The 27829-nt window shown below is 50.2% G+C and overlaps 1 protein-coding gene and 1 pseudogene across 1 annotated transcript in view; both read left to right on the forward strand.

Annotated features, from left to right (window-relative positions):
- Positions 1–2061: 2061 nt before the first annotated feature.
- The window catches only part of LOC102874474 (ankyrin repeat domain-containing protein 33B-like), an 84181-nt gene continuing 58413 nt past the window's right edge, over positions 2062–27829 (forward strand). The window contains exon 1 of the mRNA XM_006893170.1: positions 2062–2415. Within this exon, the coding sequence (XP_006893232.1) occupies positions 2062–2415 (354 nt within the window). The remainder of the gene's footprint in view (positions 2416–27829) is intronic.
- LOC102877166 lies at positions 9375–10129 on the forward strand (annotated as a pseudogene).

Consider the following 27829-nt stretch of genomic DNA (forward strand, 5'->3'; position numbering starts at 1 on the left):
TTGTAACACAGGCTAGATCACACACACACACACACACACACACACACACACACACACACACACACACACACGGAGGCGGATTGGCTATGGAGCAGAGCCCTTGTTTCCCTGTGGGTTGTTTGTTTAAAAAAAAGCTGTTGGAACGCTGCTTGGGCTCTGGTTTCTAAGAAAGGAGAGGAGGAAGCCTTGAGCTCAGAAGAAAGAACCTGACCCAGAGCTGATGACAGTGAATTTGGGAGGACAAAGGGCCTCCTGCCAGGACGTGGAGTTCGGGACTTCCGCAGGACTAGGAGTCCCCTCCTGGGCTGGGTGGCTGGCGGAAGCGGCCACATGCCCAGAGGCGTCCTTTCTTGGCCAGGAAGGCTCTGCGCTCCTCCTGGCGGCCAACAGAGTGGGGGATGAGGAGAGAAGGGGGCGGGGAGGAACTCAGAGCTGCTCTCCGGAGTGGGGTGGTCCGGAGTACTTCTATTTGTAAATCCCCCAACTTTACTCTGTCTCCTGTGGCAACGCTCAAACTACCCCTCCACCTTCAAAGAGGAAATTCAGTAGGAATTTATGTAAATACAGTCCTTTAAAGAAAAAGTTTAAAAAACAAACCAAACCTACAACCTGGTTTGGGATATTTTGTTGGCTTCAGAAATAGAACCCGGAGCCCGGGGGGGAAGGAGGTGAGCCAGTCCAGTGGCTCCAGGCGTTCAGGCCAGACGCGTCCTCCGGATTCTAGCTGGAGCAGGTTCTGAGCCTGCAAGGAAGGTCAGGAAGGTGGTCAAGCAATGACAGCCTCGCCATTCAGACTCCTGTGTTCCGTGTCCCGTGTCGCAGACACGCCTTCGAGCCTGTTCCCACCTGTGGCTCTCAGTTTGCTTGGCGGCCCGAGGACCCTCCTCTGCTTTGTCCAGTTGGCTGCTCCACTCTTCCACGTGCTGGCATCTGGTGGCCCAAGCTGTCAAGTCTGAGGCTTTAAGGAGGGAGGAGGCCTGAGGAATGGGGCTATTTATTTCCAAATGGGCCCTTTGGATACAGTGACTGCTCGCGGCAGGACGCAGCATTTCGGGGACCCTAGCTCTGTGGCGTCCTGATCGCATCTGCGCCCACTCTCTCCAGGGGCTTATCCCAAGAGCAGCCCCTCCAGTGGTCCGGTCCTTGCGGCTGCCGGTCTTGACCCGTGCCCGCCCCAGAGGGACAGGGCAGGGCGCTGGTGGCCCTGGGCCCTGCGCTGGAAGCCGGCAGCGGGACAGCGCACAGCCGGTCCTGGTGACTTAAGTCGGTCTCGGCGCAGGTGTCCCTGTCCCGACTCTCTCAGAGCATCGCCGCTCTGTCATCCCCGTCCATCTGGCTCGGACTCTGAGGTCGCGCGGCCGTGACCCGGGCTCTGCGGACTTTCCCGAGGCCGGGGTTTCCCTGTGGCAGGCGCAGATCCCAAGCCCAGAGGAGTTCGTTCTAAATCGAAAGGGAGTTGGATACACAGACTCCCTCAGGCGCTGGCCGCACATCTGGCTGTTCTCCGGGGTTCCTGGGTTTGAAAGCTGCCTAGCTGCGGGGTGAGGGGTGTCTCCACGGAGCCGGGGTTCCCGGGTGAGAGGAAATGCGCCCCCAGAACTCTGACGCGGCGGGAGTAGTCTCCGACCTGGCCCCGGGCCCTGCGCACGGGGTGTAGGGACCGGGAGACAGCTGTCCCACGCGGCCGCCGGGTGGGCGGCGCTGGGCGGTGCAGGGGCGGCCGCCCCACCCCCGGGGGGTGGGGAGGAGCGCGGCGTTGGCCCCGAGCCCGCCACCCGCCGCTCTCCGAGTCGCTGATCCCCGCGGGTCTCACGCGCTTCCCCTGACCCGGGCTCAGCCGCTAGTGCGCGGTCCCCGGAGCGCGAAGAGCGGAGCCCCAGGGGCGCCCCGTCCCCGCCCCCCGGTAGCCGCGGCTCCGCCCCCGAGCTCTTCGCCGCCTCACAGAGCGAAGCCAGCGCCGCCGCCGCCGGGCTGGAGCGCGCGGGCCGTGCTGCTCCGGGACGCACGCCGCTCAGGCGGTGACCTCGACCTCGTCCCCCGGCCCGCGCCCCGGCCGCCAGCATGGTGCTGCTGGCCGGGCCCGGGCCGGAGGGCGGCGGGACGCACTGCGTGTCCCCACAGCCGCCGTCCGCGCCCCGGGGAGAGCCTGCCGAGGGGGACCCCGAAGACTACGAGGACTACGAGGACTTCTCCGAACTGCCCGACACCCGCAGCATCGCCTCGGACGATTCCTTCTACCCTCCGGGCGGCGAGGAGGAGCACAGCGTCTGGAGCGTGGAGAGCATCTCGGAGGACGTCCCGGAGGCGGCGTCCCTCCTGCGAGCTGCCTGCGCCAACGACGTGGAGCTGCTCCGGGCGCTGGTGCGCCGGGGGCCGCGGGCAGAGGAGGTGCTGGAGACAGACCGCAACGGCCGGGTAAGTCGGGGTGCTCTCCTGCCGCGCCCTCGTGGCTTTCCCTGAGTTCAGGTCCTGGATTCCCATGGCTGCCTCCGGAACCGCTTTATTCTCTACGCGCGCTGCTTTTATGCATTCAGGGTGGTCCGTGGGCCTTGACCCCGGACTGAACTCACGGAGCCGCCGAGACCGCGCCAGACCCTTAGTGCTCATTGCACCCCTTTCTCTCCTTGAAGTCTGGTTTCTGAGTCCGCCCTAGGGGTCGGCGCCCGGGTCTCATCCGCCCTAGGGTCTTTTCCACCTGTGGCACCGTTGTCTGTTACGCTTCGTCCTCAGACCCCCAGGATGTGGTGGGCCACCTCTCCTTGGAGGCTAGTGCCCACCTCTCTTGCTCAGAGCCGGGTCTACCCCCTGAGACCCCCTGACGCTGCCCTCGCCCCTTGCCTGTCGCACCCCTGCCTGACCCGCGCGGCTCCGGCCAGTGCAGCCTTTGGCTGGGCTGCTTGGCGGTCGCCGTCCTGGGCCAGGGCCAGAGCCCCCCTCGGAGGCAGGGTTGGGAGGGCAGCCGAGGGGCGCGCACCCACGCGTGCAGGGCGCCCGGGGCAGGAGGGACACCGCGCGGCCATTCATTACGCCGGGACGCGGGCGCCAAAAAGCCTTTCGAAAGAGCCGGAGAACTTGGCCTGAGCAGGCGGCTGGTGAGTCAGGCTCCCGGAGAGCCAGTGCTCCGCCAGCCCAGCAGAGAGGTGCTGTGGGGCGCTCAGAGGGCCCCGGGGGCGCGTGCCAGCCCGCCCCGCTACCGGTGGCCCGGGAAAAGCAGCATTTCTCGCTAGGCTGTCCTGTCCTGTCAAGCTCCTCAAAGGTCTGACTCAGCCACCGATGAGAGGGAACGGGTGTTTTTATTTGGAGACCTGGTACTCTTGATTTATTTCTAGTTTTGGTCCAAGCTGTGGCCTGGTTCGGGTGCGGGCACGTGGAAAGAGGGGAATAGTGGCGTGTGCGCTTGGCCGTCTGTCTAACGCTCCATGGTTTGAACTTGGGGGGTCAGGCTTTTTGATGGCTTTCCGCTGCACCTGGTGACGCCCCGCCCCCGGGACCCAGGGACCCAGATTCAAGGTGGGGGCTCCTCTAGGTCAGCCCGGGCGCTTCCCACCTGGAGATGAGCGTTGATTCCGGTGACACAGAGCCCCCGGGATCCAGGACGGCCCTCCCCTCGCCCCTTCGGCTGCGGGGAGCTCTACTTTCGATTTCACTCAGGAGACTTTTCCGTCGCGCATATTTCTATCCGAAGCCTGGTTTTTTAAGCAGGTTGTAACGGGAACACCACACGTGGGTGGCTTTAACAGTGTGTTGTTTTACTGTCGTTGCTGTTGTGGTTCTATCAGAATCAACTCATACATAGCTGACCCCCTCAGGGGGTTTTCAGAGGCTGTGAATGGCCCAAGAAGAGATTGACCGTCCTTCTCCCAAACTGAACCATAAGCCTTGGGCATTGCAGCACAGCTTATTGTCATGAGGCCACCAGTTCCAACTTCCTTGGCGCTGAGTTTGAGGTTTAAGGCTCCCTGGTGAGCTGCCTGATGTCTGACTTCTGTCTTCCCAATCAGGGCTTCCTTGCCGATGTCACTACTCTTCTCTTTTTACATTTCAGAACGATTTAGAATTAAGGTTGCATGGCAGAGTGTTAACAACTTTAGTCTGCTTGGCTCCACGGTCAACACTCTTGGCACCAGTAGCCAGGAAATAAAAGAAAAAAAAAAGTATTGCGATGGGAAAATCTGCTGTTAGGGACCTCTCCAGGGTACTGAAGCACAATGTAGTCACTCTGGAGACTAAGGTGTGTCTGATACAGGCTATGTGTGGTCTTTGCTATCACTTGTTATGCATCAGAGAGTTGGACAGCGACCAAGGAGGATAGAAGGAGAATTGATGCCTTTGAACTGTGGTGCTAGGGAAGAGTATTGAGAGTACCATGGACTGCCAAGAAAACAAACAGATTCAACCTAGAGCGGGTTAAACCAAGCTACTCCTGGAAGGCAAGGATTCTGGGGCTTTGTCTGAGGTGGATTGATTCAGTGACTGGAGTAATCGGGATGGGTGTATCAGAGGCAGTGTGATTGGCACAGGATAGAGCAAGGTTTAAGGCTGTTGTGCATAGGGTTGCCATGAGTCACAAGCAACTCGACGGCACATAACAACAACAGTGGAGTGTACTCCGGGTGGGGGTGGGGGGATGGTATACCAATGAAGAATTTTTCTTTTACTTTTCAAAGACAGGAGCGAACTGGGGGGAAGGAGTGGGCAGGGAGAAAAGTGCAACAATGAATGAATGGAAATCCAAAATCTCTGTAAATGTTCATTAAAATTAATAATAAAAAATAAATTTAAAAAAATGAAGAATAGTTAAAAGGCATGCTACACTGCTAGAGTCTCACTAACATAACAGAGAAAGCCCTGCCCCCAATGGGAATCTATGAGTGTACCCTCAACCAATCTCACTGCCCTGGAATAGGCTATGAGTGAGCTCTCAGGATACTAAAGAGCAATGATGCCAGCATAAAGACTAAGGTGCACTTGTTCCCAGCCATGGTCATTTCAATCACTTGCTGTGCATCTGAGAGCTGAATAGTGAATGCGGATGACAGAAGATGAACTGATGCTGATCAGTGGTGCTGGAGAATTGTGCTGAATGACTATCCCTCGGACTGTCAAAAGAACAAAGAGATCTATCCTGGAGAAAGTGAAGTCAGGGCGCTCCTTGGAGGCAAGGATTCCAAAATTCCAGTTCACTTATTTTGGGCACATTGTTAGGAGGGACCAGTCCTTGGAGAAGGACATGATGCTTGGAAAGGTCAGCATCAGAGAGGAGAACCCTCAACTAGAGGGATTGACACAGTGACTATGACAGTGGACTCGACGTGTGTTGGGAATAATGGTGAGAATGGCACAGGATAGGACAGAGATTGGAGCCCTTGTGCATGGGGTCACTATAGGTCACTGTCTGCTTGAACGCACACAACAGCAACAATAACAGCAACAACATGGTGAGCCTAGAAGACAGAGCAGAATTGTCGTCTGGCGTCCCAACCTGGAGCCCTGATGTTACAGTGGTTACAGTACTGGGCTGTTAGGCTCTTGGGGTGAAGGATGTGGTTGTGTGCAGTGAAGGTCTGCATCCTCGGAAACCCTGCAGGGATGTTTTCCCCTGTAATTTGCCCAGGGTGGTGACGACAGATTGACACAGTGATCCTAACAGTGAACTCAAGTGTGTCAGAGATGGTAAAGATGGCACAGGTTAGACAGGTCAGGGCTCAGATGTATTGTTCCCAGGACTGCTGATTCATACTCCCCTCAATGGCACCCAACAATAGCAATGGACCAGCACATTTACAGGGGGTTCCCAGACATTCCAGCTGAGGCTTTGTAACAGGCCTGTGATTGTTGATGTCAGCTGGATCTTCGCTGAAAGCAAAGACTACCACAAAAATGTTTACTTGTGTTTTGCTATTTAAATGCATTTGGTTGTCTGGATCATAACACATTATGGCTAACATTGAGAAGAATGGGAATCCCAGGACATTCATTGTGCTATTTAGACCAAGAAGCAGGTCTCCAAAGGGAGCAAAGGAACCCTGCGTGGTTTCAAATCAGGAAAGGTGTGTGTCTGGCTCTTACATGCTTTGGGGATGTTGTCAGGAGGAGTCTCTGGAACACCATGCTGGACAAGGTAGGGTTGGGGAAAGAGAGGAAGACCCCCAACAAAACAGACTGACACTGCGACAGTGGGCTTCAGCTCGTCAGAGATGACGGCACTGGATAAGGCAGGGTCAGCTCTGTTCATAGAGGGTCACTATGAGTCTTAGTTGACTTGACTGCACGTAACAACATGAATCAGAACGTGAGGAACCACATAAACATGTTGAACAACCCAAGTCAGCTCTGTGGCCTAGTTCAAAGGAGGTTGCACTGCTATTTTTGGTTGGTTTTTTGTTTTTGTTTTCAATTGTGATCTTGAAGAAAGTTTACGGAAAAGTTGGATTTCCACTCATTCATTGTTGCACATTTTCCTCCTTACCCACCCAGTTCACTTAAAAAAAATTCATTCATTGTTCCTTAATTTCCTCCTCCCCTCCCCCAGTCCACTTTGTTATACACCTCTTATTCTGGACTGTTGTCATACAAATAATGCCTAATCATATTTTCCTTTTAAATAGTTTTTTCCTTCATCTGTTCCAATTCAGTGTTCGTTATTTAACCCCTCTTTTCTTAGTTTTCCCCCAATCCAAATGTCAGTCCTGTTTTATAGTAGTGGTGTTATGCAGTATTTGTCCTTTTGTCACTGAGATATTTCACTCAGTGTAATGTCCTCCAGGGCCACCCATGTTGTGTGATGTTTTATGAGTTCCTTGTTTTCCAGTTCTGCGTAGGGTTCCATTGTATGACTATACCAGTTTCTCTATCCATTCATTTGTTAATGGCCAGTTGGGTTGCTTCCATCTCTTTACTATGGTGACTATCACAGAAATAAACACCAAAGACATTCAGATGACAAACAAACCATGAAGAAATGTTCAAAATCCCTAGCTCTCAGAGAGATGCAAATAGAAACAACTATGAGATATCATCTTATCCCAGTAACAATAGTAAAGTTTAGCAGAGCTGCAAACAAAGGCTCATGAGATTGTGGAGAAACTGGAACTCTTATTCCTTGCTGGTGGGAGTGTAAAACAGTGCAACCACTAATGGAAGGCGGTATGATGCTTTCTTAAAAAGTTGGAAATAGAAAAACCATTTGACCCAGCAATTCCACTCCTGGGAATATGTTGTTGTTGTTGTTGTTGTTATGTGCCGTCGAGTCGTCTGTGACTCATAGCAACCCTATGTACAACAGCCCTAAACCCTGCTCTATTCTGTGCCAATCGCACTGCCTCTGACACACCCATCCCGATTACCCCAGTCACTGAATCAATCCACCTCATAGAGGGTCTTCCCCTCCTGTGCTGTCCCTCCACCCTCCCAAGCATGATGTCCCTCTCCAAGGACCTGTCCCTCCTTACAACATGTCAAAAGTATGTCAGACAAAGCCCCAGAATCCTTGCCTCCAAGGAGTAGCCTGGTTTAACCTGCTCCTGGATGAATCTGTTTGTTTTCTTGGCAGTCCATGGTACATTCAATACTCTTCCCTAGCACCACAGCTCAAAGGCATCAATTCTCCTATCCTCCCTAGTCATTGTCCAACTCTTTAATGCGTAACAAGTGATTGCAAAGATGATGGCCTGTATCAGGTGCACGTTAGTCTCCAGAGAGACACCGTTGCTCTTGAGTACTTTAGCGAGGTCCCTACTCTAAAGAAACCAGAGCTACCACCCAAACAGATACATGCACACCTATGTTTATTACTGCACTCCTACTTTTTTTAATTTGTATTTGAGGAATTTATTTTTTTCCTTTTTCTTAAAGTTTTGTTTTGCTTCCCTTTTCTTTTTTTTTATTAATTTTAATGAATATTTATAGAGACTCTGGATTTCCATTCATTCATTGTTGCACTTTTCTCCCTGGCCCCCCCCTCCCCAGTTCGCTCTTCTCTTTGAAAAGTAAAAGAAAAATTATTTCATTGTTATACAATCCCTCCCCCAAAGTCCACTCCACTATGCACCCTTTTTTCTGCACTCTTGCCATGACAATAGCATGGCCCATCAGATTTTTGGACTAAGAAGTTTTTATTTTCTTCCCTCTTCTGCTCTTTTTTGTAACTTGGAGATGGTTAGGTTTGGAGTCACTCTACACCACTGGTATGGTTTCTTAACTAAACAAAACCCCATTTCCCAGTAGAGTTACATGCATGGATACAAGGGCCAGAAATTCCGGAGTCTAGATAGTGCTGAGAGACACAGTCCCATTCATAATAGTTACCTTCACAGAAAGGTCTTTCTAGCTCCCTCTATCCGAGCCAGCAATGCACAGAACTGGGTGAAGGTTGGCTAGGCACACTGGAATCTGGCTCAGAGGTTGCAAGAAGGGTGGTCATTTGAGAGATCAGGTGACTTCTGAGCAATGAGGTAGAGATAGCATGTATGGAAAGACATTTTAGGCCAAGGGAGGAGCATGTGCAAAGGCCCTGAGGCAGATCTCCCTCTCAGGAAGGTCCACAGGATTCTCACTGTTAGTGGCGATGCAAGTAACTATTGAGCAGTTAGCTGAAAGGTCAAAGGTTTGAACCCACCCTCCACTCAGAGGGAGGGCAGATATGCCAGATGCTTAGCTACACTGGTGTCCTTCCTCCAGCCTCCGAAACCTCTTGGAGTGGTTCCACTCTGTTCTGTAGACCTCTTGGAGTTGGGAGTCAACCCATAAAACACACAATCCAAAACAAAACTCTTTGCTCTCAGTCGATCCCTACTCATGGCGACTATTTCCAAGGCTGTGAAGCTTTAGAAGAGCAGACTGCCATGTCTTTCTCTCCCTCCTGGAGCAGCACGGGGCGGATTTGAAAGATCACAAACTCCAAATATGGCTTCTGCCAGTGGGGAGGTAGGCCTGAGCACTTTACAGAGCGCAAGGGCTATTGCATTAACTGAGGACTGAACGAGAGGGCTCTGACGGCACTGTGATTTAGTGCCTGGTTGTTAAAAGAAAGGTCCACAGTTCGAACACCTCCAGAGATGCTACAGGAAAAAAGACCCAGCCACCTGGTAGCCTTAGAAACCCTGAGAGGAGCTCTCTGCCACACAGGTGACTGGGGGCTGGAATGAATCTGTCAACAACAAAGAAGGTAAAACCACATAGGATGCTTCTGCTGAGATAGGAGGCCTGGGCGATCTGGGAGCGAGGAGGTTTGACTACAGAAGCCACGCCTGGAAACATCCCCTGGGGCACCAGCCGAGCTGCTCTGTCCAGAAAGGGGCCCACGCCGTGCTGTTTGGGTAACCAAGGCCACTGTGTGCTTTGCTTTAAAAAACTTGTCCTGAGAATTTGCTGCCATGTCATTGGTTGCTGCCCACCCAGGTCCTTTTGCGCCCACCCTGTCGGGCACAGCACGTTGGGTGGTGGCATGCTGCAGCCCCTGGCAAAGACCTCAGTGCCCGTCACCTCAGAGTCACCTGTGCTGTATCTGAAGCAGCCTTTCTTGTCCTGAGAGTCGCTGAGTGGGCAGACCGTGAGCCGGCCTTTGGTTGCCTCTGTGGGCCTCAGTGTACGTGCCCTTCTGTTCCTTATTCCTACACAGACATCAGAGTGCCTGACTTTTCTGACTATCGTGGTGCCCACGTGTTAGATGGTCCAAAGGCTCCAAAAGAAAGTAATGAGGCCAGAAGAGGCTCGTCCGGTGTGATAACTGCAACTACTGTGAGTGTCGCATCCACTCCCAAGAATGCCATTTCCCAGTTCGTTTCCAGCGTGAGTGCTTCAGCTGTTGTGCTGGCCACGTCGACTATTGAAATCAAGTTATCTGATAGCCCAGAAGGCAAAACCATGCCTTCCAATGGAAAGACGGACCCCTTTTTGTGTGCGTCAGGGGACCCAGAAGGAATTTGAACAGGATGCTGCGGTTGAAGGGTCCCAGCTGAGAGGCCCCCAGCACGATTGAGAATGAGTGAGGGCGTGTGTGCTGGTTATCCTGATAGGTGTTTGCTCTTGTCTTGATTGGGTTCTCATTGCAAATGCTGTCGACTTTGGCTCTTCCTCCCCTTCCCTGGGTCACACTAGGGTCCCTCTCAACCTAGAAGTTTCTTGTTAGGAGTTCACAAACGGTGACCTGGTGGTGGTTGGCTCGAGCCCTGGAATCGAGTCCTAGGCCTCTTTCAGTCTTCCTGTCTATTCAGAAGAGTTCTTTGGGAGCAGAACTTCTGCCTTTAGGTTGTCTGCTTTGGAATTCTTCAGAATTGCTGATAATGGATTTGTAGATATAATAAGGTAAATAGAATTTAATTGAATGTAATTAAAGTAAGTTGAATACTTTCAAGGAGTTTCCTAATAACACCACTGCTTAATTCTGTTAAGCTCAGTCATGGATTTCAAAGATACCCGTCTTTGACAATTCTAATGAAAAATTACAGACTAATATAGAACAAACAAATACACAAAGAAAAGAACCTCATTCTGAGTTTGACAGAATGTTGGACATGACCCAGATGAGTTTTCTTCCTAAGTTACCAGTTGCTCTAAAGGGTTGTATCATTGTTATACACAAAGTCAATCAATGTCTGCCGGTCCCCCCTCCCATCTCGCTCTCTGCTATCATGTTTGAGGGTTGGCTGCCTCACACCTTCAGTTTATGGTGCCTCTTGCTCCCTCTGACGTGGAATGGACACACCGCCCTCCTCCACATCTGCATTCTCCTCTTCCCATCACGTGTATTCCACTTTGCTTGTTTGCTTTAAATGCTTGCTGAGGAATATCAAAGACGACAGCCTTCAGTATGGATTCACATCTCGACATTAAGAAGACAAAAATTGTCGCCACTGGACTGATACGCAGCATCATGATAGATGGAGAACAGATTGGAATTATCAATTTCATCTTTCTGGGATTCACGATCAACACGCTTGGTACCAGCAGTTGGGAGATCTGGGGACATATTGCACTGGGAAAATCTGCAGTCAGGGGCTTCTCCACATTATGGAGGAACAATGATCTGTTTGAAGACTTAGCTGCACTTGATTCAGACCATGGTCTTTTCAACCAGTGCTGCTGAGAGCAATGAATAAAGAGGACAGAAGAAGAATTGAAACTGTGGTGTTGGAGAACAGAATATCCCATGGATTGTCCCAGGAACAGATTTGTCTTGGAGAAGGTACAATCAGAGTGCTCCTTGGAGGCAAGAATGACGAAGCTGTGTCTCACATACTCTGAGGTATGTTGCTAGGAGAGGCTATTCCTTGGAAAGGGACATCACGCCTTGAAAGGTGGAGGGTCAGCAAAGGAGAGGAAGACTCTCAACTAGATGGGTTGACACAGTGACTGCAGCAATGGACTCACGTGTGTCAGAGGTGATGAGGACAGTGCAGGACAGGACAGGGTTCAGGTTGGCTGTTCACAGGGTCGCTGTGACTCACACTCTCTACAGCACCTGACAACAACATCCCACCATCACACCCCGCCTGGCTCTGGGGACCTCTCTGACAACACACGAAGGGCACTGGCTTAACTGTGCAGAACGGCAGCTTGAATGTCAGACAGCTCAGGGACCAAATTAGGCCCAATTATGCTAAATTTAAAACACTGTGCTCGTGTCAGGATGCCCAGGCATGCTTGAATTCCAGGGCTTCTGGGGTAGATTTCCTCAAGCCTCGCCCACCCATTCGCTCTGTGGTCCCGGAAGAACAAACACCACACGCCCACTGGAGGGTGACCCCTAATTGCTTTTTCAAACAATGAATGAATGGAATTCCAAAATCTCTGTAGATGTTCATTAAAATGAAAAATAGATAAATTAATTTAAAAAAAAAACCCAAGCAAACAATATTTGCTTGTATTTTTAAAAGCAGGATTAAGGTCCCATGAAACCATTTCGGTCCAAATTGTTTTGTGAATGTTACATTTTGTACAGTGAATGTGAATAGTTTCTGGGTTGGTGGTTCCATTCTTAGAAAAATCTGGTTCTTAACCCTCACTCTCAACCCTTGTTACACTCTTATTTTGTCTTAAATTAATAGTTGTGGATGATTTTCTAAAAAAGCACGGTGCTTATGGCTGTTTGTTGTTGTGTACTGCAGAGTCAGAACAAACCCGTAGCTGACCGTCTGGGGGATTTCTGAAAACCTCTGAAGACAGTTAACCGCACGGGAGGAGATTGTCCATCCTTCTCCCGCAGAGCAACTGGTGACCTCGAACCGTGTGACTTTGGAATTGCAGCTCAGCTTTTTGCCACGAGGCCACCAGAGTGTTCATCATGGTTGTTATTGTTATTATATGCCGCCGAGTCACTTGCAACTCATAGTGACCCTGTGTACAACAGCCCTGAAACCTGCTCTATCCTGAGCCAACTTTACTGGCTCTGACACACCTACCCTTATTAACCCAGTCACTGAATCAATCCATGTCACCGAAGATCTTCCTCTCTTGTGTTGTCCCTCCACCCTTCCAAGCATGATGTCCCTCTCCAAGGACTAACCCTCCTTGCAACATGCCCAAAGTATGTCAGACGAAGCCTCAGAATCCTTGACTCCAAGGAGCAGGCTGGCTTCACCCTCTCCAGGTTGAACCTATTTTTTCTCCTTGCAGTCCATGGCATGTTCAACACTCTTCAGCGCCACAGCTCAAAGGCATCAATTCTCTTTCTATCATTCTTACTCATTGTCCAGCTCTCTGACGCATAGCAAGCAATTGTGAAAACTATAGCCTGGATCAGGCGCATCTTAGTCTCCAGACTGAAGTCATTGCTCTTCAGTACTCTGGAGAGGTCCCTGATAGCCAACTTTCCCCAGACAATTTGTCTTTTGATTTCCTGGCTTCTACCAAGAGTGTTGATTGTGGAGCCAAGCAACTAAAACTGTTAACAATTTCAATCTCTATTTGGTTCAAGATTTGCAAAGTATCTCAGGGCTATATAAGTCTTGATGAATCCTTCAGCCCCAACCAGACTACAAAGCCTGGCTGGGTTTTGTTATTGTTGTTTGTTTCTTAGGAGACGTTTAGAAAGAGTTTATAAATCTTTCTGTAGCATTCCAAACAAAAGAGTCCTCATTTTTCTCCCCTCTGTCAGGACACCATGGGATAGAACAGTGTTCAGATTGTTGTTCACAGGGTCTTTATGAGTCATGGTCAACTCGATGTCACCTTACAACAACGTCAGCGTTGGAGCTCCAGTGACAGAAGAGAGTTGTGTGGGCCAGTTATCACCGAGGGAGAAAGATGGGCAGTCTCCTTCCATGTGATTTACAGCTTCCAGAAACTTGCTGAAGTGTCACCCGTGAGTCTGTCCCACTTGGTGGCAATGAGGTGTTTCTTTTTAAAATTGGTTCACATTCAATAATTGATAGATATTCTGTTATAATTGATCAATGCCATTTATTACAATACCTCATTGGCTCCTCATTGTACTCTGTCTTTCCCCTCACCCCACCCGTCCGTCCACTCATCTCAGCCCCCCTTCCCCTCTCTTTCTTGCAAGTACTCCACGATGGCGTCTATTTGTGTGTAAGCCTTTCCTTCCCTTTCCCTGTCAATCAATCATGCATCTCTTGTTCCGTTTCTTGCCTTACAATACACACAGTGACTTTTGTGGCCCATCAGCGCCCAGCTGCCGTGGTCTTAATGACGGTCAGTGATGGGCACCAGGCACCATGTAGTTCTTCTGGTCTCAGGGTGGATGAGTCCATGTCCTGTAGACTGTTAGCCCTGTAAACCAGTTTGTTCTTGGAGTTTTTCATTTCCTTTGCTCTTTACTTTTAGATAAAAGTACTTTACTTTTTGTTGTTGTTGTTGTATACTGTAGAGTCAGAACTGACCCATAGCTGACCCTCCAGTGGGTTTTCAGAGGCAGTTAATTAGCACAGGAGGAGATTGCCCTTCCTTCTCCCACTGAGCAGCTGGTGGCCTCGAACCACCTGCTTTTGGGATTGCAGAGCAGCTTCTTGCCACTAGGCCATCAGAGCTCCCTTTACATGATACTGTGAACATTTATTATAGCTGTGATTGGGGGCTTTATACTTGACATGAGAGTATTGTTTTGTTTGCTTTTACTTTAAATGTTAGAGAAATATTTCTAAACTTTCCTTAAAGTGAATCCCTTTTTCCTCAAAAAGAATTTGTTTTTTTGGAATTCACACGCAGGCATTCCGCCTCCAGGCAGGTGTTTGTGGCATGTAACGCCATGCTCTTGTGTGACTTTGAGTCAGAACTGACCCTCAGGGAGGACTTCAGAGGCAATTTTAATTGCATGGGAAGAGATTGCCCATCGTCCTTTGGGGCAGCTATTGGATTCGAACTATGAACTTTTGGGATTGCAGCACAGCTTCTTACCACTGGGCCACCAGAGCGCATTGTAGAGTCATATGTGGTATAAGCAGTCAACCCAGTCAGCTGCTAGCCAAAAGGTTGGATGTTTGAGTACACCCAGAAGTGCCTCCAAAGAAAGTCCTGGCAATCTACTTTTGAAGAAGCAGCCACTGAAACCCTTACAGAGAACAATTCTACTCTGATACTCAATGGGGTTACTTTGAGTCATAGATTCCTCCATAGCAGTGGTTAATATATGCAGTGACTTCCACAGACCCCAGCCCCATCGGGGTGTTCCAGAGGCCAGAATCGTCCTCCAGTGCCTTGGCCACAATCCTCTAGATGTGGGTGTTGGCTTTGTCAGCAAAATACTCAGCGTAACAAACAACTGCAGTGCTGTCCTCCGGGACAGTAAAGGGCCTGCTCAGAAGAAAGTCCCGCTCAGCGACCTCAGCTGGAGTTGCCCCTTTGTCTTTGAGCAGCTGGGGCCTCCTGCAGGTTCCCGTCCAGGGTGGCCTTGGCTGTGCACTGTTCAGGCTAGCTGGTCCTCATAGCAGAGGCTGGGTCCCCTGAGAACGCGCTGAGTGAACACTTCAATGTCAGTTCTGCTGGAACAAGTCACAGAGTCATGGCCAGGGTCAAGGGCTAGGAAAGCCCATCTCTCTGCAATTACCGAGAGGGCAAGGGGTAGGCCTTTCCTACATCTAGGAGGATAAGACTGAGGGATTGCCGAGAACTCGGAGCTTAGCTGTGGAATGTCTTGGACAAAACCTGGCTTGTGTCTGGCTTGTTGACGGCTACATTTTGAAGAGCAACATATAGAAATCTGCCTCCATAAAGAGAGTGCTTCCTCATTTATTGACCCACTGCCGTGGGTTTGGAACGTGCTCATAGCTGATCCTCTGGTGGGTTTTCAGAGGTTATAATGTGCACAGGAGGAGATTGCACATCTTTCTCCAGTGGAGGTGCCAGAAGCGGATTCATATGCCAGAGAGGTTACTTCTTGGGTTAGTGCAGCTCCCTACAGACTCTACCACCGAGCTCCCTCCTTAAAGAGCTTCAGCCTTTAAAGGTCTTCAGCCTCGAAGCCATGAGGCACAGTCCTGCCGTGTCCTAGGGCTGCTGCGAGTCAGAATTGATGGCAGTTTGGGTTTTGACTGATCCATCAAAGGTGCCCTTAGCCTGTACCAAGCCATGGTCTTTTTCAATGACTTGCTATGAATCTGAAAGCTGAACCGTGACTAAGTATGGCGGAAGCATTGATGCCTTTGAGCTGTGGTGTTGGAGAAGAGCACTGAATATCCCATGGGTTGCCAGAAGAATAAGTAAGTCTGTTCTGGAAAAAGTGAGACTAGGGTGCTTCTTGGAGGCAAGGATGGCAAAACTTCATCTCACGTACATTGGGCATGTTGTAAAGAGGCTCTGGTCCTTGGAGAAAGACATCATGCTTGGAAAGGTGGAGTGGGTTAGTGTAAGAGAGGAAAACTCAACAAGATGTTGACATAGTGACTGTAGCAATGGGCACAAGTGTCTCAGACTTGGTCAGGATAGCACAGGATAGGACAGGGTTCAGGACCACTGTCCAGAGGGGCTTTAGAGGTCATAGTGGATTTCTCAGCACATAAACAACATTGAGTGTGCACTAGCGAGATGAAGATGTTTGAAGTATTGTAAGAATCATCAAAACATGACAGACAGGAGAGGGCATGTGGTGTTGGAAAAATGGTGCCTGGAGACTTGGGCGGTACAGGGTTGCCACAAGTCTTGTGTTTATTCAAAACACGGGAACTCAGTGCTAAGTGCAGTTCAGCTAAGCTCGGTAAAACACTTGCCTGCTGTCAGAACTGTAGTCTGAGGTCTGGAGGGATCTGACCAGCCCCTAAGCTTGGGGATTCTGGAAGGTAGACTGGGCGTAGCTAGTTGACGTGACCCTAGACAACTGGAGTCTAATCTGATCCACAACTTCATTGAGATTCTTTCTAGAAGTGGGGAGCTCATTACCAGGACTGCACAGCAGCCCCTCAGAGGACAGACAACCGTTTCCTGGCGGTCGTTCAGTCGTTCCCCAATGGTCTCGCTTTAAACCAGAGAGGAAAATGGGAGCCAACGTATCAATACCACACAGTCGATAAGAGGAGGCACCAAGGACAGTGTCCACTCAGCAAGAGGATCCTTTTGGAATCCTGAAAAGTGGCGCTGGGGGCCATGGGTGGGTGACACCACGTGAGAAAAGGGGGAGGAGAGGAGCCCCCGAGGCCACGTCTAGGGGACTTCTCGGATTGGGGTGGGTGGATGACAGGATACCCTCTCAGGAAGTGGACAGTCGCTGGCTGGGACTTGGGGAGGAGTCAGAAGGGTCCCTTCAGGCTCATGGAAGCTGAGGAAGGGAATTGTTTCACGGAGCGCCTGGGTTTTGCAGATGGTTACCACACGCTCACCAACAGCTTCTAACCTTATGTCCACCCAGAAGTGCCTCAGAGAAAAGGCCTGGAGGTCTGTTTCCAAAAATCAGTCACTGAAAACTACTCAGCACAACCGAGGCTGTCGTCAGGGGACTTGATTCCAGGGTGAATGTTTGATTTTGTTTTCCCAACGGAGAGAGAAGGTGCCTGCTACACCAGGGCGCTCACTTCTTTCCTCATCGTCATTTTCCTGCAAGTTGGTGCAGAGCCTGGGGTCACTCTCGGGGACAGACTGCAGCGGCCACGTGAGGGTTCCCCCAGGCCCCCTCCAGCCCTGCTCCGTTGACATCTTCAAGGCCCCCTTGGTGTTCATGCATCCAGCTCTTCTCAGCTTGGCTAGATCTTGGCTAGATCAGGAGAGCCCCGTCTGTATCATTTCCTCCTGGACCTTCCAGCTTTTGTATTTCAAAACCCAGGGGACAATAGTCATCTGCTAAAAATAGCCGTGGTGACACAGCTGCTGGGCTGTTGGCACTGGGAGTCTGGAATCTTTTGCTTCTTTGATGTTAGATAATGCGCAGGTTTCTAGGAAAGCACACTTTTTCTGCAGAGCTGAGCTGAGTGGAGAGGACTTTGAACCTCCGAGGTTGTGTCTGGGATCCTTTTGTTCACCTTCCTACTGTCCACTGTGCTGCAGAGGGCTCTGTTCTTTTTTTTGCCGGGGGGGGGAGGGGGGAACGAGGATGATTCTTTAAAGTGAAAAGGTCCAGGGAATGTAAGGAACACATTTCAGAAAGCTGGAAACGATTGTGAGGTGCACAGGGAGACAGTGCTGGTGGATCTTGGCATCTGGGTGAAGTGAGAAGGGGCAGTCTTCTCACCGGGGTGTCTTGTCACCTGGGTGAAGGTGCCCGCCCGACACATCTTCTCACCCAGGTGAAGTGAGTGTCTTGTCACTTGGATGAAGGTACCTGACATGTCTTATCACCTGGATCACATGTCATGTGGATGAGGACCTCGTGGTGGTATGTCCTGTCACCAACTGGGACAGGTCACCACTGAGACTTCCCGCGCTCACCCTGCATGTGCTGTGATGGTGGCCACCCCGTCAGTAGGCAGGGGTTGGCTCAAGAAGACAAGAAATTCATTCTGGATGATTTGGGACTTTAACAATGAAGGGCCTTGGCCAGGGGACAGCTCCAGGGAGAGTGGGACCATTGGTCACTCCACTTTTGAAGAAGGCCACAGTTGTGGTGAGACTGCCTACAAAGCACTCCCTAAGACCCCTCAGCACAGAAAGCCCACTCGTCAGGATCTTGAAGGCCCCCCATCAGGACCTTGAAGGCCCCCCAGCAGGATCTTGGAGGCCCCCCAGCAGGATCTTGGAGGCCCCCCAGCAGGATCTTGGAGGCCCCCCAGAAGGATCTTGGAGGCCCCCCAGAAGGATCTTGGAGGCCCCCCAGCAGGGCCTTGGAGGTCCCCCAGCAGGATCTTGAAGGCCCCCCAGAAGGATCTTGGAGGCCCCCCAGCAGGGCCTTGGAGGTCCCCCAGCAGGATCTTGAAGGCCCCCCAGCAGGATCTTGGAGGCCCCCCAACAGAGTCTTGAAGGCCCCCAGCAGGACCTTGGAGACCCCCATCAGGATCTTGAAGGCCTCCCAGCAGGAGCAGCTGTGCTAAGTTTTCTCTTCCGGCCCAGAAGTCTTAATCTATACTTAGTCTCTTAGGCTGTGTCCCCTTTCCAAAAGGACAAGACTATTCTCTCAGCTGAGGGAGGAGGTGAGGACACACAACAGGTAAATCACGTGGGCGCTATCAGGAGTCAGGAGAGGTTTTGACTTAAGGGAGGGAGTTTGAGGGTACAAGTGGGGAGTTAGGACTCCACATATGCATTAGAGCAACTTTCACCCAAACAGTACAGGTCCGTGGGTGAACGGTGACACCAAGGAGGTAGTCAGTCACGCCTTGGAACAATCAGTCCTACAGGGTGCAGTGGGTTGCATTTGCCCTGGGATAAAGCTCCGAAGGCTAGAAGGCTTAGTGGAGATGAGAATCACAGGGAAGAAGTGGGAAGAGTGCTCATTCCCCATCTCCATGGTCATTGGCAAGCTCAAGTCCACTGTCACTCCGTCATTGTAGTTGGTGCCATCCAACCTAGGAGACTCGACTTCCAGCACGACGTTAACCAGCCTTCTGCTGTGATCCCTAGTTTTCAATGATGATTTTTTGAAAGAGTTCTCCATGTCTTTCTTCGTAACCCGGACAGCCTGTTACAATATTTGAAATACTCTGGCATCGCCCCGGCATCACAGCCACACACAAGCCTCTTTAGTGACAATGAACAGGAGAGTGGTAGCAATGATGCGGAACGTTCACCAGAAAGTCTGTTGAGAAATAATAGACTTTTTAAATGCTTCATTTCTGGACTTCTTTTCTTAAAAGGCAATAGAACATGCAGAAGGAATAATAAAAATATTTTGTATTTTGAATACCATTAGATTGGCAGAAGACATATTTTCCCCCCAATAAAACCACATGTACTGGTTATGGAAGACTCATTTTCACGGAAAAAAAATAATTGTCAGAAAATTGGGTGGGATCACAGAGATGTGCACCGGCTGTCAAGACAGGAAGCGATCCGTAACTGTTCTTTAATAGTGTGTGACTAATTAATACAGTCAAATGATTAAAAACGACGCTTTTGATAGTCACAGAATGCCTACAACAGATATGTTTGTTTTTAAAGAAGATGAATACATGAAACGAATGAATGAATGAAATGAAAGTCCTTTGTAAAGGAATATCCTCAATGTACAAAATAGAAAGCAATGATTTTAAGGGGAAAATGAAGTAAATGGACCTCTTTATTGACGTACAGTTTGCGTTTGGCCACTACCCCATAAGGTGGCATAAGGTACGAACCCTCTTAATGGGAGAGATGTGGCAATGTGTGTAAGGACTTCCAGCTTTGGAAACCCTCAATGTGCCCTGGTGGCCTTGTGGTAAGGAGCCACACTGGTGGCTCAAAGGTACGCGGTTCGAATCCACCAGCCACCCCGCAGGAGAAAAATGGGGTATCTCTTTCCTCGTGATTTGTTGCCTCTGGAAACCCGCTGGAGGGTCGGTTGTGAGTCAGCTCCAACTCAGAATGCACAAGAACAGGAAGGGAAGTTCTGCTCTGTAAGGTTACGAGTTGGAATCCACTTGATGGCATCGGCGCTGGTGCTGTAGGGTTTGTTGGTTCTGCGTACGCACAACTTTCCCCCTGGAGTGTGCAAAGCCGTGGCTTTAGTATAGGGGCACAGTCACCACTGCTGATTGTTCTTCAGAAAGAAACTGGCGCTGTTAAGCTGTCGTCTCTTACCGCCCCTCCCCAGCCCCAAAAAACCACTCACCACTTGTCTGTTTCTTTCGTACCTCTTTGATTATTTGTGGAAGGATTTTTATGAGAGAAGAATTAGATCTTGTTACTTAACATCAACATATGTTGACATTTTACTCATCTGAGGGAGTCAGTCCCATGTTCTCCCCTCCGCCCACAGGAAACGCCTGCCCCACACAAGACAACTGCGTTCCAGTAACCATACGCTTTGTACAGAGCACAGGGTGTGACAAGCAGTACACGTGTTTAAAATTAGATAACTCCTTAAAGTTGGCCCATTCCCCTTTGCTGGCCACACTCTCCTCCTGCCCAGCTCTTGTCCAACGAATGACCTTCTGCGTCTTGCTTAGAGGCCTCAGCATCACTTGGGACTTTGCCCCTGACCTCCAGCTCTAGGAGGTAGCGGAAAGTTTGGCTGTTCAAATCCACCCAGACGTGCCTCTGAAGGAAGACCTGGGAATCCACGGGAAGCCTTGCTGGGCGCAGTTCCGCTGTGGCACACGTCGGGTCATCAGGTTGTTTGATGGGAACCAGCCTGTAGCTGACCCTCCATTGGCAGCAAATCACAGAGGAGGAGATTGCCCATTCTTTATCGGCAGGGCAACTGGGGGATTGGAACCACAAGCCTTCTAGATTGCAGTGCAGGTCCTTACCGCTAAGCCACCAGAGCTCTCTGGGGTCACCAGGAGTCAGAGCCATCTCTAGAGCCCGTGCAGTGTTTTGAGGAAGTGAATACAGGCACCAAGAGAGTGTGGCAGATTTTTACTTTCCCGGAGGACGAATGCCTCCCTCCTTCTTGACCTGAAGCTGGGGTTCAGCGTTTGCCGTGTTGGGAAAAGCCCCTTCGCCCTTTCTCTGAACACCAGCTCGTCTCTGGTTCTGGATGCTCATCAGCGTTCGCAGCTGCTGCTGTCTGCAGTGCTGCATAATGATTTCCCTCCTTCTTCCTCTCCCTGTTTGCTGAGCTCCCTATGGGGGAACTCAGCCACCTTCACTCCTGCAGGATTCATCACACAGGTGGGTGGCTTGTGGGTGCTCATTGAAGAAAACTGAGTCCCCAGGTCCCACTCCTGGGCACACACCCTTGATTTCACAAAGATCTAAAACTGTTTAAGAAAAGAAAGCGCGCTTGTTGGCCTCAGCACCCCTGCTGGGTTGGATGGGCCTTTGTGGGGCTATCCCAGGACCCATGAGATGCTGTTAGTGTCTCACAGCTCTCCAAGTCTAAACACCAAAAATGCCATGTGCTGTTACTATTAATCGCCATCAAGTTGACTCCAACATATAATAACCGTTTGCCCAACAGGTAGAAGCCCTGCCTTTCCTGCACCATCCCCATGTCTGGGCCGTGGCTGAGCTCATTGTTGTAGTCAGTGTTTCAGTCAGTCTTCCTGACAGCCTCTGCCTTGTGCGCTGACCTTTTCCAAAGCAAAGGCTGTAGACATTGCTAATTGCCCACAACTTTCTGCAGCAGAATTGCTCCGTGATTAGAACCACTGCTACAAGAGAAGGAAGCTGGGCCAGCTCAGAAGGCAAAGCGATGCTTTTTTTATTTTCATTTTTCAGTGGAGCAATTCCTTAAGGTTTTGTATAAAGATGATCATCCACCAGCCACTCCCTGGATAAAGATGTAGTCGTCCCTCCCATCAAGGATGGACTTGGAAACCCCAAGGGGGCAGGTCTCCTCTGTCCTTCACCGCCTGTGGGTCAGATACACTCGAGGGCAATGGGTTTGATATTTTGCAAATTGTATTTGGCACAATTCAGTGAGTGCAGCGGTGGATTCAATGGGTCAGAGATGGTGAGGAGGGTCAGGCCAGGCCAGGCCAGGCTTGATCTGTTGTTCATAGAGTCACCCTGAGACCTAATATACTCAATGTCACCTAACAACAACAACGTTGTTCTCTTCTGCTTCTTCCTCACCGAAACGTTTGTTAGTGAGTTCTGGTGAAGCAGTTCGTAGGCAGTAGTGCTGCTAACTGAACGCTGTGTGTCTCTCGAGTGGTCCGAAACCACCTGTCTAGTGGTTTGCCTCTGAGGGAGAGCTGCTGGACAATGCCCTTCCACATGACTTGCAGCCTCAGAAACCCAGTGGAGGGTCAGCTATGAGTTGGTTCTGACTGGACGTCAATGAAGTCGGTGGAGTTGACATCCTATTAGGTCCCCACATTCTACTCTTGACTGAGAAAGCCGGGTGCACGTTGGGACAGACTGCCTGCCCGGGGGCTGGAAGCTGCACACTGGGACAGATTACTGCTCACGCATGAGCCATCTGGGGTGCACCCAGGGGCCATCGGGGCGCATGCATAGGCTGTCCAGGGCCCACTCCTGGGCTACCCAGGGTACATCAGGACAGACCACTGCCTGCCCATGGGCCACCATTTGGTTGGTGGGCCTCGTATGATCCATAGCTGTTTTCTGAAAGGCCAATTCCAGTTATTTCTTTGTAGTCTGTCTTAGTCTGAAAGTTCTTCTGAACCCCATTCAATATTTCATTGTTGGAGTTTTTAAAATTTTAAATTTTTTAAAAAATGTTATTATTTTTTGTGTGTGTACCATCAAATCAGTTCTGACTTACAGGAGGAGATTGTCCCTCATTCTCCAGCATCTGGTGGATTCGAACCATCAAAATTCCATTGTTGTTGTGGTGGTGGTTGGTGGTGTACTGTTGAGTTGGAACCAACCCATACCTGACCCTCTGATGGGTTTTCGGAGGCAGTGAATACCGTGGCAGGAGAACACCCATCCTTCTCCCACAGAGCAGCTGGTGGACTTGAACACCACGCCTTTGAGATTGCAGCGTGACTTCTTCCTAGTGCTCTCTTCAATGTCCTAGCAAATCTTCACTGATAGACACACGATGGCTGTGCTTTTGAAGTGTGTTGGGTAGGAATTAAACCCGGGTCTCCTTCATGGAAGGCGAGGATTCTCCCAATGAGCCTACCCATTCTACATGGTGGGGGTATGACTGACCAGCTGCTCTGAGGTTCCTCGTCTGTAAAATGAGGCACACCTTTAATTAGAGGCTGCAGCTCTGAACACTGGCCGGCTCCCTCTTACTGTGTGTTGTTGTTGGATCCTGAGCACTTGACTGTATTTTCCTTGGGCAGCTCTGCTTCTAGGCATGTGCTGAGGGAGATTCGTTCCAGAGTCATGTCCCACCCATCCTGGAAACACAGCCCATCCGCTGTCCAGCTTCAACCCACCAGTGCCAGGCATGGCTGGCATCACGGGAGCGTGGTGGCAGCCACAGATGCTTGGGGTGACAGCTAGCTGGTGACAAGGGCGAACGGAAGCCAGGGGCCACACACTTCCACATCGAGGAGGGATGTGAGAGGTGCGTTTTACCATGAACAGTGTGTGTTCGCTTTAGATTCTCACAAGGGCTATTATTGTCGTATACTTTTTCCTTTTAAAGGCCATCTCTCTCTCTCTCTCTCTCTCTCTCTCACACACACACACACACACATTGCATTAGTGTTGTTAGGAGCTGCTGAGTCAAGTATGATTCCTAGCGACTCTCTGACCCCTGTCCCATCCCGTGCCATCTTCACCACCTCTGACACACTTGAGCCCCTTGCAGCAGTCACTGTGTCAAGCCATCTTGTTGAGGGTTCTTCCTCTCTTCCACCGACCCACCACCTTTCCAACCATGACAGCCCTTTCCAAGGAATCGATAGCCCTTTCCAGGGAATAGCCTCTCCTAGCAGCAACATGCCCAAAGCGTGTGAGACGAAATGTCGTCACCCTTGACTCCAAGGAGCACTGTTAGGCCTCCCGCAGCTTGGTGAGCATTCACAGAGCAAGTCAGTTTTCCTCTTCGGCAGCTTACACACATTTTCTTTTATGCCAGCGGTTGCAGTCCTTTGATGTAACAGCGTCTTCCCATGTCCTCCCTGGGCTTCTCATTTCCATTCATCCAAACAACGATTTCCACTGAGCAAACTGGGAGAGGGTAGGGAGGAAAATGTGCAACAATGAAGGAATGGAAATCCAAGTTCTCTGCAAACTTTCATTAAAATGACAGTAAAAAATTATTTCTTTTAAACACACACACACACACACACACAAACCATGAAGGAGTTGAGACTCACTGGTCGGAAGGAAACTTGTGGATTTCTCAAGATTGTGGCCCCCAGACCTGAAAGGCTGGACCTGAACTCCCCCCTTGGAGACCGACTCTCAGCCAGTGAACAGATCTATAGAGAGGACAGTGACACAAGGAGAAACGTACTCCTTAGCACAGTCGGCCATATAAAACCCAAAGGGGGGACAGTGTTTGCCCCAACATGAAGCTCAGAGGGCAGGCAGGAACGACAAGGTAAATCCACTCTTGCTTCTAAATGAAGCTGCTTCCTTTTGAAGCATCTGTTTCACCTACTTAAGAAACAGTTACTGAACGTCATGTTCGTCTATTTAACAAACAGTTATGAATGTACCAAACTTGGAGAGCACGCGGAGGAAAGATAGGAACGCCTGCTCATGGTGGGGTCACATGCTTCAGGGAGAGAGACAACAGAGTGAAATTGGGTGGGAACACTGCATGGCAGGAGCGATAAGGCAGGCAGGAAGTGGGTGGTGCTGCCCGGGCTAGAGCTTCCTGAAGGCTTTGCCCCAGGAGACGTTAAAGTCAAGGGTCAGTCTGTCATGCCATTGCATTGAGTCGTCAGACCCACAGCGTCCCCCTTCTCAGGATCTTGAGCCTGTAAATCTTTCTGGGAGGAGACTGCCCAGCTTTCTTCCTTGGAGTGGTCAGCAGTGGTCACTATACTCCCAAGGCTCCATAAGGGAGTCTTGCCCTGTTGATGTCTTGGGAAGAAAGAGCATTCCAGGAAAACAGAGAACCAAGGATAAAGGTCTGTGGGGTGGAAGTGCCTGGAATGTTCTAGAACCACCAGGATGTTGCAGACCGAGGATAAAATAATAATGAGACTGACAGTCAAGAATGAGAGAAGACAGAGGGCCAGCAGTCCTGATGACTGAAGTGCCCTAGCCAGGCCTCTCTGTGTATTTATTGAGAATCCTCAGGAAGGTAACCAAAGGATAATCACATGGGAGTAGAAAACAAAAACAAAGGTCGAGTCGCAGGCAACTCAGGGCACATAACAACAACATTGTTTCTTCATCATTCATAAGCATTTTGTCTTATGACATTATTTACTGTTGATCACTAACTCTGTATGTTGCATTAAAACATCCAGTCAGCCCCTCACTGTACATAGACATTCTGTGGTTGATTTTGCAAAAGTAAGCTTTCATTGTCAGTGTCTAGGGGATGTGAACTTCCAACCTCTTGATTAGTGACTGAGCTTGATACCCATTTGCACCATCCAGCCCTTTGATAGTGAACTGATTTCCAAACTGCTGAAGCAAAGCCCCTATCTTTGCTGTCTTGAACTTTGTCAGTTTGGATCCTCATTCCGAAGCACAGAATATTTGTCAGAAGCACAGGAAAGCTGAGGCCAAGGCTACTCTGAGTTTTGGCCAAGGCTGTGTGTCCAAGGGAGCCAAGGCCAAGGAGATCACTTGACCATGGACATAGCTGCGTCAGAGAGCCTGGGAAACTGTGTGCTGCCCTTGACCTTCAAGAGACAGTTTATCAACTTCCTGTAGCTGTTTTAACAAATGGCCACAGAGTTAGTGGATTAAGACATCTCGGATTTGTTATTTTACAGCTCTGAGGTCACAGAAAGGGTTGCTGCCGGTCCCTCTCCATCTTCAAAACCAGCCCCGTGGCTTCTCTTTGAGGCTCTTCCAAACCCCACAACCCTCAGACTCTCCCCTTCCACTTTTAAGAACCTCTGTGATTACATTGGGTCTACCCAGATAATCCAGGATCATCTCTTTATTTTAAGGTCAGCTGATGAACAACCTTAATTCCATGCGTCCACCTGATTCCCTCTTGCCACATAGCCTAGTACATTCACTGTTCTGGGAACTAGGACATGGGTGTCTCTGACGGGGTTGTGCTGCTGCTGCTGTTGTTGTTATTGTTGTTGTTGTTGTTGTTGTTGTTGTTGTTGGGTGCCATCAAGTCAACTGTACCTGACAACCATTCTATGAAGAACAGAGCTGAACCTTGCTTTGTCATGAACCATCGTCACAATATCCACCATATCCAAAGCTCGTTATTACAGACACTGGAATTGCATCTGTCTCTTTGAGGGTCTTCCTCTTTTGCTGACCCTCTTTCCTCAAACATGGAATTGATGTTGTTGTTGTTGTTGTTAACTGCCGTTGAGTCGCCTGCGACTCATAGCGATCCTATGTACACAGCCCTAAACCCTGCTCTGTCCTGTGCCAACCTCACAGTCTCCGACACACCTACCCCCCTGACCCCAGCCACTGAATCAATCCACCTCATAGAGGGTCTTCCCCTCCTGCGCTGTCCCTCCATGCTCCCAAGCATGATGTCCCTCTCCAAGGAGCGGTCCCTCCTTACAACATGTCCAAAGTATGTCAGAGGAAGCCTCAGAACCCTTGCCTCCAAGGAGCAGCCTGGTTTTAATCCTCTCCAGGATCAACCTGTTTGTCCATGGTACATTCAATACTCTTCTCCAGCACCACAGCTCAAAGGCATCAATTCTTCTGTCATCCCGAATCATTGTCCAGCTCTCTGAGGCATAGTAAGTGATTGCAAAGGCCATGGCCTGTGTCAGGCACACCTTAAGTGGCTTTCTTCCAGCCACCACTTACCGTATGAGATGGGAGTCAGGGAGAGTTATTACATAGGAGTGCAGGGCAGGATTCTTATGAAGTCATTCCCCTCATCCTTCCAAGGAAGGGTTGAGACCCTCCACAAACTCAAGGGGATGAGAGACTTAATCGTCTCCAGGAAGGGAGGCAAACAGAGACATCCTTAGTGGTGAGTTTGCGCTGCCAAATCCCAGGCACACAGTTCAAATCCACCAGCTCCTCTGCAAGAGAAAGTCGGACAGTCTCCTCCTGTGTGATTGATTGCCTCTGAAGACCCACTTGAGGGTCAACTATGAGTTGGTCCTGACTTGACAATCTAACATCAGTGAGGTTGGAATGGGCTGCTAGCTGATGGTAAAATCACCCTGCAAAGGAATTGTTCTTAACGTCCCTTGTTTCAGGCAATGTTGTGGACACACCGGTGGGTGGGGGGCACTTCTGAAATCTGGTGACTGATGGGGTGATGTGCTGTTGATGTCATCGAGTTGACTGTGACTCATGATGACCCTCTGCCATCTTCAACATCTCTGACTTACAGCCACAATATCTGTCCATCCTTTCTTTCTCTAATACTCCTCCAACTTTTCCAGCAAGAGCTGTTCATCCCCTCTTTGAATCCCATCACAGGACTCCAGAGTGAGGTTTCAGAGTGAGGATTCAGGTGAATACACACAGCACGAAGCAGTTGTTCTGGAGTCAGAGACCGGCAGGATGGCCCCTCTGGACGCCAGGACTGTTTGATCCCTTCTCCTTCACTGAAGCGGACCCCCAGAGCTCCCACACCCTCCCCAGACCTGACAGCCCCTCCTTGCCAAGCCCCCTGCTGGAGGCCTAGAGAAGTACAAGTGTGAAGCCCTGTCTTGTCTCCATTCCCTGATGCTTCTCTAACAGAAGTACCCATAATGGGCAAGGTCCAATGGCGAGTCATTTTATAAAACATGATGCATGAGGATGGCTTTATAATATACAATATGGATGAAGAATAGAGTGAAACAATGTGAATGAAGAATAGTGTGAAACA

Source organism: Elephantulus edwardii, unplaced genomic scaffold, assembly GCF_000299155.1.
Source record: "Elephantulus edwardii isolate Elephantulus edwardi_28Jun2011 unplaced genomic scaffold, EleEdw1.0 scaffold00125, whole genome shotgun sequence".
Taxonomy (NCBI): Eukaryota; Metazoa; Chordata; class Mammalia; order Macroscelidea; family Macroscelididae; genus Elephantulus; species Elephantulus edwardii.